We start from the raw sequence: 22264 nt of genomic DNA on the forward strand, positions 1-22264 counted from the left end.
CTAAATATATTACTTTATAACTATTTATTACCGTATTTTGAAAAAAGGAGTAAGCACTACTTATAAAAATATTAAAAATTACGTTTATTTTTAAGTCCTAACTCTTTATAAATATAATAACTACGTAGCCCTCGTCCTAGTTTATTAATAAGCTTATTATAAGTTAGTTAGAGGATCTTTTTAAAAACTTAAGTTTCTTAGGGGTTTTATTGTTCCTTAGTTAACTAGCTTTCTTAAGCTTATTATAAAATAATTTCTACTTATTTAATTTAATAGCGGCGAGGACTTCCTTTATATAGCTCCTTAATATTTATATTAATAACTTATTAACGTTTTAGCTTATAAGTACTTATTTTAATTTTTAATATATTATAGGGCGCTACGGATATACGTAATTATAAAAGTATATAACGTTACTTTTATTATTTACGTCGTTAACTAAGTTAGAGTATTTAGTAAAAATAAAATAAGCCCTTTTTTAATTTAAAAGTCGTTTAGTATATACGTCCTAAGTTACTAAGCTAAATATATACGTAATCTCCTCGAGGGCCCTTATATACGTTCTAAAAGTTATTAATTTACTAAAAGTTTTATATATATATTAGCCCTATATAAGGTTAAGTCTAAACTTAGTTATAATTAAAAAGTTAAGTATAGCGATTTTTTTATTAATTTTTAAAATATTATACGTTTTAGTTTAGAAATAAGTAAACTATTACTTTTTATATTAGTATTAGGGGTTAATTCCGGTCCTCGCTTTATTAAGGGCTTATTAATACTCTTCTTAAACCGCATTTTTTATTACTAATTTAGGGGGTATAAATTCTTATTTTAAATATTTAACGATTCGCTATATACTAAACTTAGCGCCGTTCTTAATAACTTTTTAAAATACGTATTTATATAATATAGCGTTAACTAATTTTATTAACTATTAAGTAAGGATTTTAATATATATATATTAATAATATTACGTTTATAAGCTATAAGTTATTCGTATTTAGCGTCGAGCTCTTATTATTTTTAAATACTTTTAAATATATAAATCCTCTTTATAAGTACAATATAAAGATAAATTTATTTATATAAAATAAGTAGTATAGCTAGTTTTATAAAAAGAAACCTAGCTTAGTTTTATAGGTTATTTATATTTAAAAAAGTTAAAAAGTTCGTACTAAGAGTTATATTTAGAAGCTATTAATAAAGGATTTCTTAGTTTTTTTAGTCGTTTTTAAATATTTTATAACGGGCTTAATAAGCTCGTAGTTCTTTTTTATTACGGGTTATAGTTAATTATCCGAATTCTAAAAGTAAAATAAGTATTATAAAGGGGTTAAGGAATATATTGGAATTTAAAACGTTTAGGTTAACGTATTTTTAAACCTTAACGCCCTTATTTATAGCGCAAAGTACGTTAAATTATTTAATTTAATTATTATAACTAGTTAATTTAGCTTAGGCTAATGTAGGTATAAGTAAGTCGGTTATTTTAAAGAGATTATAAGAATCGTATTAATAAGTACGTTATTGTAATATAAGGTCTTAACTAAGAGCTAGGCTTATAACTATTATAAAAAGCGGGCCTACTTAATATAAGTAATATTAACTATATTTATATATTACGAAAGGGAACTTAAGGCAGGTCGGAACGCTGCTATATTAACCTAATTAACTAAAGACTTAACGTAAAGAGGGAAAAAATAGAATAATAAGTAGAAGCTAGCGAGCTAGCCCTTTGGGCCTAGTGGTCTAGCTCGTTATATAACTACTAAGAGCTTAGCCTCGTAGCCTAAGGCTAAGCTATAGGGCCTATAGGGGCCCTAATACTTACTACCGTAATATTACCCCCCCCTCTATACTAAAGGGCGCTATCCGCAGTACCGAAAAATAAACCTCTTAATTACCCCTTATTTTAGCAAATTTATAGCCGTAATTATTACTATCGTATTATTATTATCCCTTAATAATAGTAAATCGCTAGCCGCGGCGGCTTTTATTTATATATCTAGGTTCCGTAGCGGACCCTTAATAGTTAGGTATTAATAATAGAACGCTTATAATACTATTAGCGTATACTTAAAGCTCTTTACGTCGTACTACGTTAGATCCGTATCGTATTCTTTTTAGTCCGCTTAGTATTATAGCTTTCCCTTATATAAGCATAACTTAACTATTTTAGAAACCTCGTACTCTGGCTTACTATCGTTATTAGTAATTAGTAATAGTAGCTCTTAGTTCTACCCAGGTAGTAGGTTATTAATAGCTTTTCTTAGCTTATTTAAGTAGAAAACTAGGTATACCCGGCTACTTATTAATAATTCTACGACTTATATACCCCCCTATTTAGTACTAACGATAGGCCATAGGCCGGCCTATAATTACTATAGTTTGTTCGTATCGGTAGACTTTTAGTACGAGGTATTAATAAAGACCTAGTCTCTTATTTTTAAGTCGTCTAGGTACTGGTAGTAGTTAATATACTTTTTATATCGTACTTAAGCGACTTTTATATTACCCCTAGCGATCTCTTAGGCCTTATATATCCCTTAAGCTATACGCTACGCGTTAGTATAGTTTAGCTTTTTTTTTATAAAGCTAAATTAGCGGGTTTGCTTAGACTAGTTAAAAAAAAGCCGTAGCTAGTAACCGAATTCTATTTTATATAGCGATAGCCCCGTAGTCTCGCTAAGCTAGGTAATATAAATAAAGTCGACCGCGGGTAATATATTACTCTAGTTATCTTAGTATTAGTTAATTAATAGTCTTAACTACTATAGGATATACTAGTTTAGTACCTCCGTTTAGCCGTCCGTTTATAAGTAATCCGCTATTAATAACTATAGCTTAACCTCGCAAATCTTATAAAGCTCCCCCTAGAAATTAGAAATAAATTAGGGGCCTCGGTCCGACGTAATAGTTTTTAATAAGCCGAAGATAAGTAGTACCCGCTTATAAAACATCCGGTTTATATCTTTCGCTATAGTAGTCTTATAATAAGGAATAGATATTACCCTTTTACTTAGGTAGTCTATTACTACTTATATATTATTAAATCCTTTTTAATTAGTAAGGATAGTTATAAAGTCGGTAGAGATATGCTATTACGGGTAGTTAGGTACCGGTAGCAGTCTTAGCTCTCTTAGGGGTTTATTACGCGGCTTTTATAACTAATAATAAGTATAATAGTTCTAAACGTACTAATAAGTATCTACCGTTAGGCCCGGCTAGTAATACCGCTATTTAATTATTTTTATAACTTTATTACGCCCTAGGTAGGCGAGGAGTTTTTATTTATAGACTTTATAAATAACTATAGTATAGAGGTTCTCTTTTTTAAGTACTACGAGTTTCCTATCTATTACTAATAATCCGTCGTTTTAAATAGACTAGCGCTCGCGTCCTTTAGCCACTAGCGCTCGTATTAATATAAGAGACGCTATAATAAGGTCCTTATTAAGCTTTAAAATCTTCTTTATTAATAAGTACCCCTATAGCTCGTTTTTTAGTAAAAGTAAGCTAATTATAAGCTATAGTTAGCTAATGGCGGCGCTTAATAACGCCCATAGCTCCGCTATAATATTAAAAAATAATAATCTTAGTAGTATAAGGACTTATATCTTATTAGCCTTTTTTAGTACTTACTAAGTATAAATATTTTTTATTTTTTATAAGAGGGCGTTAGCTAATACGTTCTCCTTCCCTGGGTAGTAGTAAATTTAAAAATTAAAGTCCGCTAGCGTGCCGGCTTAGCGGGCTTATTATAAGTTAAGTAAGCGCTTAGTTATAAAGAATAGTAGTAGCTAATAGTCTATAATAACGTCGAACTTATATTTATAGCTTATAAGCTCCGCGCGCTATTCCTCTAGGTATAATATTATTATTAGCATTTTTTTATTATAAATAGTATAATTAAGCTCTGCGCTACTTATTGTTTTTAAGTAAAAAGCCACTAGGTACTATAACTTATTATCCTTTTATTATTATAGTAGCGCCCTAGCGTATACCGAGTTAGAGGCGTTTATTTTTAGCCGCGTTAGTAGCTCTAGCTTAAAGTAATAGAGGATAGGTATTAACGTTAGCGCTAGCTTTATAGCCTTAAAGGCCGTCTCGTAGCTAGTACTAAAGTTAAAGGGAACTCCTTTACTTATTAGCCTCGTAAGGGGCCTAGCTAGGTAGCCGTAATTCTTTATAAACCTCTTATAGAAGTTATAAAACCCGAGAAAAGACTAGATACCCTTAAGTAATATAAGTAGTTTCTAACCTCTAATTATAAAGACTTTTTCTTTATCTAGCTATATACTTTTTATTAAAACTACGAAGCCTAGGTACTTCGTAAAAGTAACGCTAAATTCGCACTTTTTAATATCCGCTTATAAGCTTACCTTTTATAAGCGGTTTAATACTTTAGTAACGTGCTCCTAGTACTAGAAGGGGTCGTTAAAAAAGATTAGGATATTATTTATATATACTGTATAAAAGTCGTTTAAGTACTTTATTAATATCTTATTTATATATTACTAATACGTAATAGGCCCGTTATAGAGCCTAAAGGGTACTACTTTATATTTATATACCCCGTAGCGGGTTCTAAACGTCGTTAAGTCCTCGGAGGCTAGGTCGAGTTAGATATAGTAGAAGGCTTACTTAATATCTAGCTTAGTAAATACCTTCGCCCTACTTAGTTACGCGAGGGTTTTATTAATAAGTAGTAATAAGTAGCGGTCTTTTTTTATAACCTTATTAAGCTTATAAAAGTTAACGTAAAAGCGCAGGCTATTATTATACTTTTTTATAAATAGCGTTAGTAATACGAAAGGAGCATTGCCTAGCTTAATAAATCCCTTTTATAAGTACTTTAGTAAATAGGCCCTTATAGCCTCTAGCTCGGGTACTAACTACTTATATAGAGGGTAGTAAGTTAGCTTCTCCCTACTACTATTTAGGAGCTCGATTTTATAGTTATATAGCTTATAAAGCGCTAGTATATTACTAATAGCCTTACTAAAAACGTCGGTCTAGGGCCGTAGATACTTTAGTAAGTTCGTCGCTATAAAGTTACGAGTGACCTAGTCGTCGTTATATAAGGGGTTTACCTCCTCCTTCTTATTCTTTATAATACGGTTAAGCTTATAAAGTAATATAGAGCCTATCTCGACGTCGTTCTGCCTTAGGTTTTTTTTAAAAGCGGGAGCGCTAATAAAGGTAATATCTATTTATATTATTATTAAGTATAGTTTTTATTACCTAGCCCTCTTTACGGGGGCGATACTAGTGCCGTTAAGGGCGCGTTCTATTTTTTTTATATTCTTAGCCTTATCTAATTACTATATTTAACGAGCTATTATTTTTAGCGGGCGTAGTAATATCCTAATTAGTATGCCCTTCGCCCGCTATTACTAGAGCTTTTAGTTATAGCGGGTTATATTTATTTTAAATAGGTCTTATTAATAGTCGGCGTCGATTTAGTATTATACGTTAATAACTTCCGGGGTATATAGGTCCTCGATGTCCCTAACGATAGTAAAGGGCGTCTTTTATAGTAGTAGGTCCTTAGGTTATATTAGATATTAGCAGCGAATATTAGGGTTTACCTCGTAGTATTCGAACTACTTCTGCCCTAAGATTAGGTCGTAGCGGCCCGTATTAAGCTAAAAGAGGGGTACTTTTAAAAGGACCCGTTAATTAATATATAGGTTAGCGGTTTATACTACGTTAGTATTATTTAATCGCTCTTTATTAAATCTAGTAGTAGGGATTGGGCGTTATAATTTATAGGATAGGGCTGCGTAGAACCGTTATAATAAAGGGGTTATGTAATTATTTATAAATCCGTACTTATTAGCTCCCGTATTAAATAAGGCTCTTAAGTAAATTCTATATTTATTAAATACTAATATAAGCTCTATTTTAAGGGGCTGGCCCCCTATAAGATCCTATAAGTTTACTAAATTAATCGCTAATTTTCTATTTTTTTTATACGTATCTCCTAGCTAGGAGTTTACTTTTACTAAGGGTTTTAGTTTTCTAAACCCGACTCTATTTTAATAAGGCCCTCGGTAGCGTTAATAGCGGCTATAGTAGTCTTCGGCTTCTTAGGGTAGTCCTTAGAGATATATTTAGTATTATTATAAACGAAGTAAGCGCTACTATCCTTAAGCTTTTAATATAGGGCTTTAGGGATCGTTTTATAGGTAGAGGTGCGACCTCGGTCCTATTTAGTACCTCTAGTACCTCTATTATTTTTACTATTTCTATTACTTCTACTCGAGGTTTAGCGAGTCTAGCTAGAAGCCTTAACCGGACGGTCCTCTATAAAAAGGGGCTATATTACGTTAGCTAGCTAGGTAATGTACTTAGTATACTTTTAAAAAGTAGCCGTGTTATTTAAGTACTTCGATATAGCTTAGTTATAAAGATATATAAGTAGCTTATTATAAAAACGGCGCTTTTACTAAGACTTTAAAAGCTTATTAATACGCGCGAGCTTAGCGAACGTAGAGCGCTTTTAATAGACGTTTTTAAGTATAATTACGAGTACGTCTAGCTTATAACTAGCATCGTTTATAGTAGTCGGGCTAATATAAGCCGACTTAAGCTCGTAAAATAGCTACTTAGCTATAGTAATCTTATTAGAAGTTAGTATTAAGTATATAAACTCCGTAGTACTACTTCTAATCTTATTAATAATATACTCTAAATAGTACTTATTTATACTATAGTTAGCATTTTCTAAGCGCTTTATAATATACTAGAGCTAGTAATCGAACTTAAGGCTAGTATTATTGCTTATAAAAATAGGTACGTTAAGTATCTTTTAGGAGCCGTAAGTAACGGGATAGGACGAGGCTAGAGTAGTCTCGCGGCTATTCTATATTTTTAAGCGTACTAGCCGTTACTTTAGCGCACTAAGGGTAGTAATATCTTAAATAGAACTAGCCTAGGAGCTATTTTCTAATTACTTTAGTTTTTTAGCTATAGCCGTATTATTAATATAGGCTCGGGTAAGGGCTTCTTTTATAATATAGAGCTCTATAGTAGTAATATACGTAAGGTCGAGGTTTTTATAAGTTATTACGTATAAGCGCTCTATATTATTACTTAGCTAGCTAATAATAAAAGCCAGGACCTGCTCTAATTAATACTAAGTAATACGCATTTTTAGTTACTATTCGATCTACTTAAGTAAGGTCTTTCCGTCGTTTTTAAAGTATAGCTTTTAGATAAGGTCGAGGTCGATATACTACTTAGTATTCTTTTTAAAGAGGATATTATTATAAATATAAATAGGCGAGGTAAGCTAGTTAGCTACGTCGCTAAGGTACGCTAAGTAATCGGCCTAGGTAATAAAGAGTAAAAAGCGCTTTATTAACTAGTTAAATAGCGCGACCTTAGGGTTAATAACTAGGAGCTTAGTACCTTTATTAGGGCCTATAACGCTCTATTAGGACTTATAGAGGCGGCGACTTTATTAAAAGCCGTCGGTACGAAGGGAGACCTAGCCTCCTTAGCTATATCCTTTAACTATTACGTTTAGTAAAAGGGGTATATATTTAGGGGGTATTAATTATACTACTTACGCGCAATTAATTCGGTTAGCTATCGCTTAGCTCTCTTATACGCTTTCTTAGTAAGGGTAGCTAGTTAGTATAATAAATAGTTAATTAATTAAGATATTATCGTTCCGTTTCTAAAGAATAGTTAATTAAGTAACGTTAAGTAGTATTACGAAAGGGAACTTAAAGTAGGTCGGAACGCTACTATATTAACCTAATTAACTAAAGACTTAACGTAAAGAGGGAAAAAATAGAATAGTAGGCAGAAGCTAGCGAGCTAGCCCTTTAGGCCTAGCGGTCTAGCTCGTTACGTAACTACTAAGAGCTCAGCCTCGCAGCCTGAGGCTGAGCCACGGGGCCCACAGGGGCCCTGATGCCCACTGCCGTGACACTAGAACGTTACTTATATTAAGGAATTCTATATTAATATAGTTTTAAAAACTTTACTAAATAGAAGCATATTTTAATATTACGGTCTAGATTATATTTTATAATAAGGAACGCTTTATAAAAGTATTATTAAAAAGTAGCTTATTTAAAAAAATAATTTAGTCTTTTTTAAATATAAGCTCCTCTAATCCTATCCTTTTTTTATAAACCTTAAGTATATTTTATAAAGCCTAGCTAGTATTATATTACTAATTAGCTATAGAAAATTCCGTTACTTATATTAATATACTTATAAAAGGTTTAATAGCGCGCTCTTTTAGTACTTTAAAATAGGTTATCTTAGACTTAATACTCTTTATTAATTATTATATAAGACTCGAGGTATACGTATTAAACTTCTATTATAAGTTAAGTATAAAGTATATATATTATTCGAAGCTAAAATAGTAGTTTTAAAAAGACTATTTTTAAAAAGAGCCTTATAGTTATAGTACTATATATACTAAGATCTTTTCTATTTCGAACTATTTCTGAATAAACGATAATATATATTTATAATTTCTAATAAATATAATAAGTAGCTTAGGGGGTTCTTTTTAAGGACTAAAATAAAAAAAGAAGTGCTTTTTATATTATAGAGCCTCGAAGTAGCGATTTATTATTAAAAAGGGACTTTAATTTATTTTTTTAAAAATAATAATAAGACCGCTCTCTTAATTATAAACGTTAAATACGTATATAAAACGTAGTATAGCGAGCTAGGAATTAAAATAGAACTTTTATTTTTATATATAAAAGAACCCGTAGGTAATACTAAAAAAGTAAGTTAACTTATAATTATTAAAGCTTATAAAATACGCCTTTTTACGAACCTCTTTATAAATTTATAGGACAAAATAGTATTAGTAGTAATTTTTATTTATAATATTACTTTACGGGAGGCTAATAAAAGAGATTTACTTATTATAATAAAAATTAACTAGTAAAAGTAGTATTAATATTAATAATAAACGGGTTACTAAGTATAGGATTCTAAACTAGTTACTCCGTATTTTAGTAGCTTTTATATATATAGTTATTAAGTATACCCTTTTTATAAGGATTATAAGAGGGGTATATATTAAAAAGAGTTTAAAATACTTCCTTACGGGTATATAAAATACTTAGTTAGATATATATTAAAAATATATAACTTATATAAGGTCTAAGTACTTATATTTAAATAAGTATTTATTACGAGAAATATTAAGTTTAATAAAGAAGTTTTTTATAATTTTATATATAAGGAGGAAGCTATTATAAATAAGTAAATAAATTTAATAATTTAAAAAATATAAGAACTCTTTAATATTAATAATAAGTTAGTTTAAGTACTTAGAGAAATAAATCTAAACTTCGGAAATACTAATATTTAAAATAATTTTATAGTTAAGGATAATATTATTATTAGATTTTTAATTATTTAAGACGCTAAATAACCGATAAATACACTCTAGGGTATAATAAATAAAGTTAAAGAGGCTAATATAGTTTTATTATTATTATTAATTTTTAAAATAACCCCCTTATACGAGCTCGGGAGTAGGGGTAAAAAAGGGGATATAATAACTAAGTTATAAATAGCTCTACGCAGTTTATAATCCTTTTTATAAATACTTATATATATTATAAAAGTTCTCGAGCTTTTAATTCTTAATAGCTCTTAATAAAACGCTAAAGTATATAATAAACGAGGTACTAATTATAAAAAAGTAATTTTTAATATTAAAGTTAACGTTAATAAAAAACCTTTATAATAAACCTTTATTATTATATAAGAATAGAGCTTATAAAAACTACCTTATTAAGTACTAAGTAAAGCTTTATTAAGTCCTAAATATTTAAACCGGGCCTATAAACTTTAATAACGCTTTAATAATAATATTTTTATAACGCTCTTATATTTAAATATAAAAAATAGCGATTATTATAACCGTTTTTAGAACTACTTTTTTTCTACTTTTATACTTAATTAATAAAAAGCTATAAAAAAAGTAATATAAAATATATAATACTTTATTGAATAGTAAAAAGAATAGTTTATAAGACCTACTTAGAGCGCTCCGGGGGAGTTTAAAAACCATAACTTATTAAAATTAATTTTTAGAGCTTATTAAAGAAGTTTAGTAATATTAAATATTTCTTATTATAACTATAGAAACTACTTAGGGATATTATAAATAAAGAAATAAAAAAGCTAAGGGATATTAGTATATAAAAAGAGATCGACCGTAATTTTAAATAAGGGATCCTATTTTTATTAAAGTAGGTATATATTTATAAATATAACGTTAATAATAAAGTTAGCGAGGTAAAGGTATATATATATATAAGAGGGGATATATAACTACTTAACCCCTTATAAAATACGTACGCTTTAACGCTTATTATAAAAGCCTTTAGGCTTATAATAATAATAATTACCTAATTCAACTTTAAAATAAACTAATATAATATTATTAATATATTCTTTAACGCACTTTTTAAGAGCGATAAGTTAGTAATTAATAAACTTTTAAAGGGATATAAAGTTATTAATAAAGTAAATAAGCTCTAATACGCTCTATATAACCTCTAAAACTTACTAATTCTTTAGTTCTAAACTTTTATTTTTATACTTCGTAATATAAATATAATATATAGTTATGAGGAGATCTATATTTACTAAACTATAAATAAAAAGGTAATATTAGTATTTTATATTAACGACTTTATTATTTTATATTATTAAAACGATTAAAAAGCGGCTTAGGGGATTATTAATAATATAAAAGAATATATTAACTTTAAGGAGAATAGACCGATTAATTACTTTTTTAGAGTACGGATTTTATAAAACTATACTATTTATAAAGTTTACCTTATTTACGACGTATATATTAAGTAAGTTACTAAGCGCTTCGACTTTATAAATTTATTATATTTAGCTACCCCTCTTTTTTAAAAAGAGTTTAAATTAAATAAGGGGTAAGTAATAAAAGAGAAAATAAAGAGCTATTAAAAAAAGGTTAGGAGTATATTTTATATAGCTATTATAATTAAACTAGACGCCGCTTTTATTTATTTATAATTATTACGGTTCTTAACTAACTTAAGTATAACTTATATTAAAATAATTAATTATTATATTTAATATCTCTATATAATAAGATATTTTGCGTTTTATTATAATAATATACTAAGTACGTAATTATTATTTTGAATTAAAAATACTAACTTTATAAATAATAAAGTAATATAATAATTATTTTAGGGATATATAATATTCTTTTTTAATAACTTAATTTAATAAAAATTAGTACGCTAAGCGACGGTTACGACGTTAATTACTAAAACTAAGCTTCTTTATTTTAAAAAAACTATAAAAAAGACTATAGTTTTAAAACGCTTTTTTAAAAATATTACCCTTAACTTAAGAGAAATATAGTTAGTTAATTACGATAATTAATAAACGATTTAACTCGTTATAAGAAAAAAAAAGAATAATTACTTAACTTTATTATATTAATATATAAAATATATAACTAAGATAAGAATACGCTAGAGGTAGTTTCGAGGTTACTTATATATTAATAAAAAATATATTAATCAATAAACTTATTAAAAACCTTTTATAAGTTAAGTTCGAATATTTCCGTATACTTCTTAACTTTTATAATACGTAAAAAGTTATTATAAATAGTTAAAATAATTAAAAATAATTAATTTAGGCCACGGTTAGAAAAACTTAATACTTAAAAATAAATAATAAATAGAACTTAGAGTGCGGCCCGAAGGCTTAAAATAAATAAAATAAAAACCTTTTATAGCCTAAAGGCCTAAACTTTTAAAATAACCTTACTTTATAGGGTATATATATATAAAAATAAGACCTAGGCTTATACTTATTATTTAAACTCTTAGTTTATAAAGTACGTAATTATTAAGAGTATAGCGTTATTAAAAAGGAGGGTTAATATATATATTAAAAAACGTATTTTACGTACTTTAAAGTTTATAAAGCTAAGAATAGTAGGGGTAGCAGGGGGCGCGGGAGCTAAAATAATTATTAAATTAACGATTTAAAATATAAAAATAAGTAATATAATAAGAAGTTAATTATAAATAACTATAATAAATATAAGAGAGGACCGGGGGCGTATATTAAAAAAGTTCTCTATATAAAAACTAATATAGTTTTTATATAGTTTTTAATTATTATATATTTAATAAATAATACTACGGAGCTTAGTAATATTTTATTAAAATTATAATTAGAAGTACGCTTTTTAATAATAAAAAAGGATAATATATTTATAAAAAAGGGAGCGCTATTTATAATAGCCTTAATAAGGGCCTAGGTTATTAACTATAAAACGACTAATATATTAATATACCCTTCGGCCGAACGGCTATTAAAATAGCGCGTATACTAACTACTACTTCTTATAAAATAATAACTATTATTCTTAAAGTCGGTATACTAAAGGGCTATTTTAAAATAAAATAAGTACTAGATCTCCCGTTCTTTAAGAGCCTCTCCTTTAAGCTTTTTAAGGACTAAGTATACGTTAAATAGGCCTAGAATAGTAAAAAAAACTATACTTATTACGGGGGGTACTTTAGTTTCTTAATATTCTTTTTTACTTTTTATTACTTTTTTAAAAAAAGCTAGTTTTACGTTTTTTAAACTTTAAAATAATATTAAATATAAACTTTTAAAATAATAAGTATACGATATACCCTTTTTAAAGGGCTTATTATTTAAATTAGTCTTATTTTTATTTTTAAACTCCGAGGGGGGGATAAGTAAAAGCCTATTAGAGCTCTTATTATTATTATTTATTTTATTATTACCCTTATTATAGTTATTAAAAAGAGCTTTGAACTTAATAAAATCCTTAGTATTTTAATTAATAGCTTTAATATCTTTTTAATTAAAGAAAGAGAGCTTAGTAACCGGGCTTTAATAAGTAAATAAGAGGTTACGGGGGGGTAACGACCTAGAGGGGCTCGTTAATATTATTACCTATTTAAACTCTTAATAAATTATATAATATATATATAAAAAGTATTATAAAAATTGCGTAAAACTTAGTATTATTTCTAAATATATTAAATATCTATATTTAAAATAAAATTAATAAATAATTTAATAGCGTAGGCGCGCGCGCGTAATAAATAGGAGTATTTATAATAATTACGAGAAATTAAAAAGAAAAAGAAAAATAATAGCTAGGTAATACTACGAAAATTTAAATATATATAAAATAACTAAGTAGCCTCGCCCTTAGTAATTTATATACTAAAAGTAATAAAATACGCGCTATTCTAAATTAAGATTCTATTTACTTTAAATAAAAGAATATATTTATAATAAACGCGGTTTAAAAGATACGTATTCCTTATGCTTATTGTTTATTTATTTATATTTAATTAAATTAGGCCTTTATAAGGGTATTTAGAGATTTTATTTTAAGTATAATAGCTCCCTAATAGTAGTAATTAGGGGGTATATTACGTAATAAGGATAGTAATCGTACCTTATAAAGTACCCGTTACGTATTAAATTATATATTTATTTTAAATATCGTATATATAGACCTTTTCCTTTTATCTATTTCTATTTTAATAATTAAGCCACTTTTACTATACTCCGTATGCCTATTGCTGCGTGCCATAACTCGTGACACTTGATATCGGCTTCGACGGCGGCAATAAGGAAGCTGTCCAGGTGCCCTCCTATGGGTTGGGCATTAGCCTAGAGAAGCGATACGGTTTATTGCATAGAGAAACTCACCATGTATACCGAACGCAGTTGTCGCGCCCAGATGAGCTAGGGACTGAGCGAGAAGGTCTCCGCCGAGAAGTTCTCGATTCTTGGGTTGTCTCACTTGGAAAGCCATCGCTTACATGAATGCTCGAGATACTTTTGAGCGAGTGACCACAAATGGTGAGATTGAGCTGTCGTTTGATGAAAATATGACGAGGTCAAGTCAAATGTTATCCCCCATCGCAACACTTTGCTCCAATGAACATCCGATCGAGCACTTATAAGCAATCGACCTCTAAATGCCGAGTGTCAAAGCAACGATGATGCGGGGGACCGCGGGAAGAGCGTGAGGGGGGATCATTGCTTGGCCCCGAGGTAATTTGTACGTACATGTATCAAATAATGGCAGTGGCAAATGGGAGGAGTTGTGGAAATGATTACCCGTCGTCTCAAGGTAAGCCTTGTATTTTGTAAATGTTTTGCGACATTGACTCTAATGGGTTGAGTCAATAATTGGGGTAGCGACTGACATCAGATGCTTGGAGGTCGGGCGAAGCAATCCTTGCATTGAGACGTGCTTACACGGACCCGGGGTACTTAAGGCTGCCTCTTCTCGGTCATCATTGCCAAAAGCCCACAGCGACCAACTGAATAGAAACCTGCATATGTGTTCATGATATTGTTTCTACAATTGTCTTCAGGCATGATGCGTTAAGATGGGTCTTCGGCCACAATGAGGCAAAGGCAAGGACAGCTTTAATTCATTTGACTGATTTGATTGGGACTATGGAAGTCTTGCGAGAGCTCTAATGTGTAACCTCAACCTAAAAACTAGAAAATTCTATGATGCCCATTACCCCTAAGGTACATGATGTCGATGTAAAATGTATCTGATTAATGAAAGAGACTGGCTATGCGGTAGAGTCATTTACTGTAAAGTGGCGGAATGATTGGCTTCTCCTGAAGCGCTTCTGTTGTGGCTTAGGCCTTCTTCTTGCCCTTGGGCATGCGGACCAGCCAGTAGAGACCCAAAGCAGCGACAATGTTGACGACAATGTACACCATGCCGATACCAAAATCGCGCCATCTGTTGTCGAAGTTGGAGCTGATACCCTTGAGGAAGACATTGGTGTCGGCGATAGAGCAGAATTGGCAGTCAGCCGTGGCAGATGGGTCCTTGATATAGCCTCCCATGGAACCAATGTACCCTTCCATGTAAGTCTCGCAAGTCTGGTTGTTTGGCGGGTCGAAGTGGATGTACTCGTTCGTCGAGCACGTCACCTTGGAGTTTGCCAGACCTGTTGAGAGAATTGATGACAATAGGTAGGTGAACGGGGACACCCTGTACATGAAGATCCAGAAGCCGGGCATGGCGTCAGGGCTGGCCAAGACACCGCAGAACAGCAGACACATCATGAACAGGACGTTGGCGAGGTTACCACCCATCTCAGCAGTGTCCGTGATGGCGATGCAGGCATGGGCGAAAGTGCAGGTGAAGATCATGAACTGCCAGAACAGGAGCCACATGAGACCAGCGCGCTCACTCTTCTGGCTTGGGTCACCGTTCTCGTAGAGACCGACGGGGTAGTAGACGCAGATGAACATGAAGACGGACATGAGAGAGTTCCACGGGATCTCAGTAACAATTTGCGACATCATGAACACCTTCCAGCTGTAAGTCTTGGAAGGTCTTTCACGGACTTCGTAAAGAGATCGTTGGGTGACGAAGTGCGGCATCTGTTGTTGCACGAGCTGACCGAAGATGGAAAGAATGTTGAAGATAGCGAACATCTGGTTCTGCAAGCCCTGGATACTGAGAGGTGCGTTGAGGAATACCAGACCGATGAAGAGGGCAACGGAGCAGCAGAGAATGAACTTGGCGTACAGGTAAGAGGGAGTACGCCAGTACTGCTGGTAGACACGGCGAGTGACAATCAGGAATTGATCCCACAACGGGGCGGCGAATTCGCGGTGTGCCAACTTCTCTTCTTCGGCGGACAAGTGCTCTTGGGGCGGGCTTTGAGTCTTGAGGCGGCCAAGTTCCTCTTGAACAGCCTCATACTCGGGACTAGACTTCCATGCCTGGTGCCAATCGACATCGGTATGTGATCCGGGGGCAGCGCCAATAGCAGAAAGCATCCATTCGGCCGGGTTCTCACCAGGAGGGCAGGCAGGGGCACCGTTCCTCTCGAAGTAGGATGTAAGGGTGTGGGAGTTCTCGCCGATGTCGCCAAAGTATACGGTTCTGCCACCCTTTGCCAGGAACAGCAGACGGTCGAAGCGTTGGAACAACATGGCAGACGGTTGGTGAATAGTGCAAAGAATAGACTGGCCGGCCTTTGAGAGCTTCTCAAGCAGATCCAGGATAGCCCATGACGTTTGCGAATCCAAACCAGAGGTAGGTTCATCGACGAAAAGAAGCAAGGGGGGTTTAGCAGCCAGTTCCACACCAATGGTAAGTCGCTTGCGCTGTTCGACGTTCAATCCCTCGCCGAGGACACCCACAACGGCGTCAGCGTAGTCCTGCATGTCCAAAAGCTTGATGACTTCGTCGACGTATGCCAGTTTCTCAGCGCGAGGGGTGGTGGCTGGCTGGCGCAAAAGAGCACTGAACTCCAATGCCTCACGAACAGTGCTGGTCTCGAGATGCAGGTCCTGTTGTTGAACGTAGCCAGTACGGCGTTGGAAGGACTGGTCACGGATCTTTCCATCAACCAGCATCTCTCCGGTAATCACTCCCATGGAGACACGATCTGCCAGGCAATCAAGCAAGGTAGTTTTGCCAGCTCCAGAGACACCCATCAAAGCCGTAAGAGTTCCAGGTTTGACCCAGCCATCCACATGGTCCAGAATCCTGCGGGTTTCGGTCTTGATCTTGACATCGTAGCACACGTTACCCCAGTGGAAGACACTGGTGGAGCCTTGGATCGCACCCTCATTGGCGGAGGCACCTTGTCCGCCCTTCTCGACGATGGTAGCGGGTCCAGAGAGAGAGGATTCGGGGTCGTCCTTGCCCCTGACCGGGGCAGCGACACCACGACGGAAGACAAGAACCTCTCCCTTGGACTTCTTCGCGGCAATGTATTCGGTGGCAACGAAGTACAAGGTGTGGAGGGCGATGATGAAAGCGATGAGAATTCCGATGTTGCGCCACTTGTGAGAGTTGAAGTACTTGTACTGGGAGTTGATGTATCTGTCACCGTTGACGAACGGCTCGCCAGGAACGGCACCGACGGTGGAGCAGGCTCTGTTGGCGAGGGTAATATTCTCGTAACCTATAACTGCAGGGCTAGGTACGAAGGCGGCACACTCGAAGTTCCGGTTGTGGAACTCGTTGATCATGAGCTTCAAAGGATTGAGGTTAGTCGACGTTCACTAAGACAGCTGGGGTTTCAACTCACCGATTCGAATCCGTATGTGTCGGATTAGAAGTCCAATTCGACCGCGGCATATAGCCGACTGCGCAGGGGCCAATTAGGGGCCCTATTTATAATTATCGTAGCTAGCCTAACCTACGGTTAGAACCTCCTTTTTATACCTACTACGTAAATATTTATATAATTTAATTAATCTCTTTATTAACTACGGTTCGAACTAACTACCTTATAATAGGGATACTAATACTAATTAGTAATTAAATTCTACTATTATAAATCGGTAAGGTATTTTATTATATAAAAGAGACGACCTCTTAATACTATATAGGATAGGAGATTTATACTAATTAACCTTATAGAGGTAGATAAAAAAGGAGGCGATTTTTAAATACCGTATAGAATTAAGTAATTATAGCCCTTTATTACTTATAAGAGGTCGACGTTTATTATATTAAACTACGTTAATTAACGAAACTACTTAAGCGACTAGCCTTTTATTATCGCCCCGAGTAGCTTTTTTACTAAACGATTTTTCTATAGCCGGCCCGCGATTAGAAATTAACTAGTTAAATTAATAAAAATACGGTATAAAAGAGCACTGCGTAATTAAAAAAAGGGATTTCTAAACGTAAATATTCTTATTTAGTAGTAAAGGTAACCCTATAAGAGTTATTAAGCTAAGAGATTTATAATATATAGGAAAGTTTATTATTATAAAGATCTTATAAGTACGACTTTAAGCCTACGATTTAAACGACCTCTTCGTAACTCCCTTAACTACTCCCTAGGTATTACTTAAGAATATAATATAGGGGACGGTTTAATAAGAGAGGAAGGGATTTAGAAGTCCTAATAGTATCGAGCTAAGAGTATTATAGATCTTAGAAATTAACTAAGGAAGCTATTTAGAGATTATAAAGAGCACGAGGCTTAGGAGGCTAGAAGTATATAGGATAGTAGAAATTAGTAACTAGTAAAGATCCCGAGACTAATTACTATATCTTCTTATAGTAATATAAACGTTTACTACTACTATTATTAAAAAGAACTACTAAAACCTACTCTTTTTTACTAAATAAAAAGGAGGATCTTAGTAAGTATAATAGCTAGTGATTTAAAAGGGTAATAGTAATCGCTAGAAATAATAAAAACGAGAGTAATAGCGAGATAGTAAAAAGAAGTGGGAATCTCTTAGACCCCGATAAATTCGTTAAGTAATAAAAGCACGGATTTACTACGACCTGCGCGCGGATTAAATATATCCTTATTAAAATTAAATACGCTAGCGACCGCTAATATAAATATAAGCTAAAGCACGACCCTTAGTAAGTTAGGGTAAGGAAGGAGAGGACAAAACCCGATCCTAAATAAAATCCTAATCCCTTATAAATAAGTAAATATTAACCCGGATTATTAGGGGACGTGGATATATAGAATTGCGGATTAGCCTAATAGTAAGTAAATTAACGTAGTATTAATCTATTTAACTAAGGTTTATAAGAAAAAGGGGCTATAGGGATAACCCTTATTTTACGAGATTATAAACGACTTTAGTTACTAACTAAACGAATAGTTCGTAAGCGTAAGCCTAGGAATTATAAAAGTAGTTAATAAATTCCTTTATGGGCGAGGGGTATTATTAGCGTAATTATAATTATAAGAGCTATACGAAATATTAATAACGATAATTATAGAAGAGGAATTCGTGCTATAGAACTAAGTATAAGTTAATAAAGCGTATAATCGCTTTAACGAATTTAAAAAAAGGGTAAACGACCTAGATTTCCTCCCTATAATTACTAACGGAAATCTATCGTTATAAAAGGATATACCGGGGCAAAATATAGTACTAGAAGTACGATAATCGATAATTCTACCTATTTCGATTTATAACTCGTTACTATTACTAATACGAAATTCGGCGCCGATTAGCTAATAAAAAAGGAAATAAACGACCCGAAGTTACTAATAGTACGTAGCGACGTAGGGTTCGTATATAAATATTAAAAATCGGGCGGTAAATACGAAGTAATTTATAGACCTTAAAAAGATCTTCTCGAAAGAGAAATTATACTCTGGGGGGAAGTATAAGGTCTTATAAGAAACCCTAACGATGTTTTATAATTATTACGAAAAAGTTAGAATTAGGGAATACTAGTACTATTCGGTAATTAATATTATACTCGTAGGCAAAGCCTCTAATTATTATTACGAAGCAGTACGTAATCTTAATTAAAACGACTTTTTTAATATAATTAACGCAATCCGAAGCCGCTTCGAGACTTATAATAAGAACCTAGAGCTCCTATCTAAGCTACGAACGATTTTTTTTATATTTATAACTAGGATAATAGAGGGTAAATTGCGAATAGAGATCCTCGAAGAGCTTATTAATTAAATCGATAAGCTAATAAAAACCTAGCTAAATAAGGGGATAAACGAGCGGAAAGTCGGATATTTTTATACCATAATCTAGCGTATATTAGAGGTAAAAATCACCCTATACTAAGTACCCGAAGACTACGAAACGCTCTGCTCGAGGCTAAGATCTAGCTTTAATATTAAAGCGAAAATGCTATACTAAACCTATTTCTAAGTATATAACGGCCCTTATTAATAATATTAGGTTAATCGAACGTATAATAAGAAAGGAAAAGAGGCTAGATACGGTAATCGCTAGTAAGGAGGCTTAGATTCGTTAAATAAGTAGAGATTTAACTTATAAGTAGGGTAATAAAAGAAGCAATGCTATATTTATAAAAAGGATAGATATTAATTAAGTAATTATTTTAAAGAAGAGCGTACTAAATTATATAAATAATATAGAAAGTCGAGGGTAATAGATAGTAAAACTAGCCCTCGTTAGTTTAACTAATTCTTTATTATATATAAAAATAGATCCGGAGGTATAGAACCTAGCGACGGTAGCTAAAGTAGCGGCCTAAAGTATATACCCCCTATAAGAGATTCGGAAGATAAGGAAGATCTTACCCCCTATATTAACGAATTAAATTACGACAAAATCGACGATATTAACTACTCTTTTTTCGCCCCGTTAGCCTCTAGAGGATATATGAGGCTAAACGAATAGAGGGTAGTAAAAGCTTTTAATAAGTAGGCTTTTATTTATAGATAATAAGGGAAGGTCCTTTAAATAACGGATATAGAAGTAGTTAAAAGGGCGAATCTAATAGGGCCGAAGCCTATTCTCTTAACGATTAAGGAGAAGACGCTATCTCTCTCGATATTTAAAAAAAAGGAATATAGTACTAAGTAAATCTAAGGGTAGTTAGAGGGGTCCTTTTTATATTACCTAGATCCCTCGAATACTAAGCTCGTATAAGTATTCTATGCGAGTAAAAAGTACGGCCTAGATAATTTTTATAAGATTATCCTAGATACTAAGGTATCGTAATAATTAACTAAAAAAAAAGGGTAATTCTAGGTACTATAAAAGATCGCGCTAGTAATACTTAATACGTTAACGGCAGGTATTATAAGGATTAGTTTTGGCCTAAGTAAGGAAATCGTCGCCTTAAGTATAGTAAAAGTAGAGATATACTTCGGAACGATAACTTTTTATATTTTACCCGTTAATACCCTATTTCTTTTATATCTAAAAGATATAGATCGACTAAGTATTATATTTAATAATACGAGGAATAGAATCTCTAGTAATAAGCACTTCGAGATAGTCGAACGATAATAGGGGTATGCGTTTATAAAGCTTACTAACGATACGAAGTCGATTAATTACTTAATAAAAAGTAAGCTTAGAAAACTATATTAGAGATTTAGGTACCCGTTAGTTACGAGGCTATATAACCTCCTAAAGTAATTAAGTAATAATAATATCGAGATAGGGGTACTAAAGTAGTTAACGAAAGTATATTACTAATACTAGATAAATGCGCAGAGCCTACGTAGATTTAAGTTTAAATTACGTAATAAGCTTAACTTTGACTAGGAAATAGTCGTCGATATTTTCTATTTAAATAGTCGGCTAGTACTATATATAATCGACGTAGCTATATCTTTCTAAGTAAGGCAATTCTTTTAAGATCTATAAGTAAAAATAGTATAGGTAGCCCTACGAAAAAGCTAGATTAATATATACTAGGGACCGCTAGACGGCATTAGAACTAACGCTAGTACTAGCTTTAAGTCAGTAGAATTTAGGGATAATACGACGGCCTATAGTATATAGCTAAAAGTCGTACCCGTTAAAGCGCACTATAGTATTAAAAAGGTAAAAAGGGTATATTAGTAGTTAAAAAGGGCGTTTAGAATTATTAAAGAGGAAAATCCGGATTTTATTAACGACGAATGCCTCTAGATAGTACTTAAATACTATAATAATACTATAGGGCCTAACGGACTTATACTAATACTATTAGTATTTAGAGCATATTTAAGAACGACCTTAGCCTCGCTACTATCGCTAAGTATAAGCTAACGAGCCTAAGTAGTTAAAAAAGTAATATAAGTACTGCGCGAAGTAAGTATAAAAAGGTAAGTTAACGAGGTAATTACTACGCATAATAGGCCCAATATAAAAGATAATTTAAATATACTACTAAATTCGGATATACGAGTATAATACGAAATTACCTAATAATAGACTAGGCTATATAAGTTAATTTCCGTTAACGAGCGCTCTTATATAGTTACGAGAGATCGCGACTAGCTACTTAAAGTATTAATTATAATAGTTAAACCGTACTATATAGATCCTAACGAGGTAATTTCTAACTTATAAAAAGAAAAAGAGCTAAGGGAAACTATATAACCCGCGGTAGAGGTATAGGAAATTATCCTCGACGAAATCGTCGTAGTAGTACTAATAGATAATAAGGAAAAGGAAATTACTAAAAGGGTATTAATACTACTAGCGAGACGTTGTAAAAGACTACGATAGTAAGCCCTAACGTAGTAATTTATTATTAGTAACGAGGTAATTAATACCTTTTATATAGTAAAAAAGAAAGCCGATTTCGAGCTAGCGATTAAACTACGTAAAGAAGGCGTAATTATAACTACTAAAAGGCTATATAAAGGATTAGATCTTATTAAAGTAAATACTCTTCGCGATCGAGGGGTCTATCGATTTATTTTATACGACCTAAAAAAATATATAAACCTCCGCATATTTA

At 32.3% G+C, this 22264-nt stretch overlaps 2 protein-coding genes across 2 annotated transcripts; one reads left to right on the forward strand and one right to left on the reverse strand.

Moving 5' to 3' along the window:
- Window positions 1-14715: 14715 nt before the first annotated feature.
- CLUP02_13849 (multidrug resistance protein CDR1) lies at window positions 14716-17076 on the reverse strand (the record flags this gene model as incomplete). The annotated part of the gene is made up of 1 exon (XM_049292786.1): window positions 14716-17076. The coding sequence occupies one exon, from the start codon at window positions 17074-17076 to the stop codon at window positions 14716-14718; it is 2361 nt and encodes a 786-aa protein (XP_049149932.1).
- A 3510-nt stretch (window positions 17077-20586) lies between these two features.
- On the forward strand, window positions 20587-20817 carry CLUP02_13850 (uncharacterized protein; the record flags this gene model as incomplete). The annotated part of the gene is made up of 1 exon (XM_049292787.1): window positions 20587-20817. A coding segment is annotated over one exon (231 nt), but the record flags the coding sequence as incomplete, so codon positions are not given.
- Between the last annotated feature and the right edge of the window lie 1447 nt (window positions 20818-22264).

The sequence above is a fragment of the Colletotrichum lupini genome, chromosome 7, assembly GCF_023278565.1.
Source record: "Colletotrichum lupini chromosome 7, complete sequence".
Classification (NCBI taxonomy): Eukaryota; Fungi; Ascomycota; class Sordariomycetes; order Glomerellales; family Glomerellaceae; genus Colletotrichum; species Colletotrichum lupini.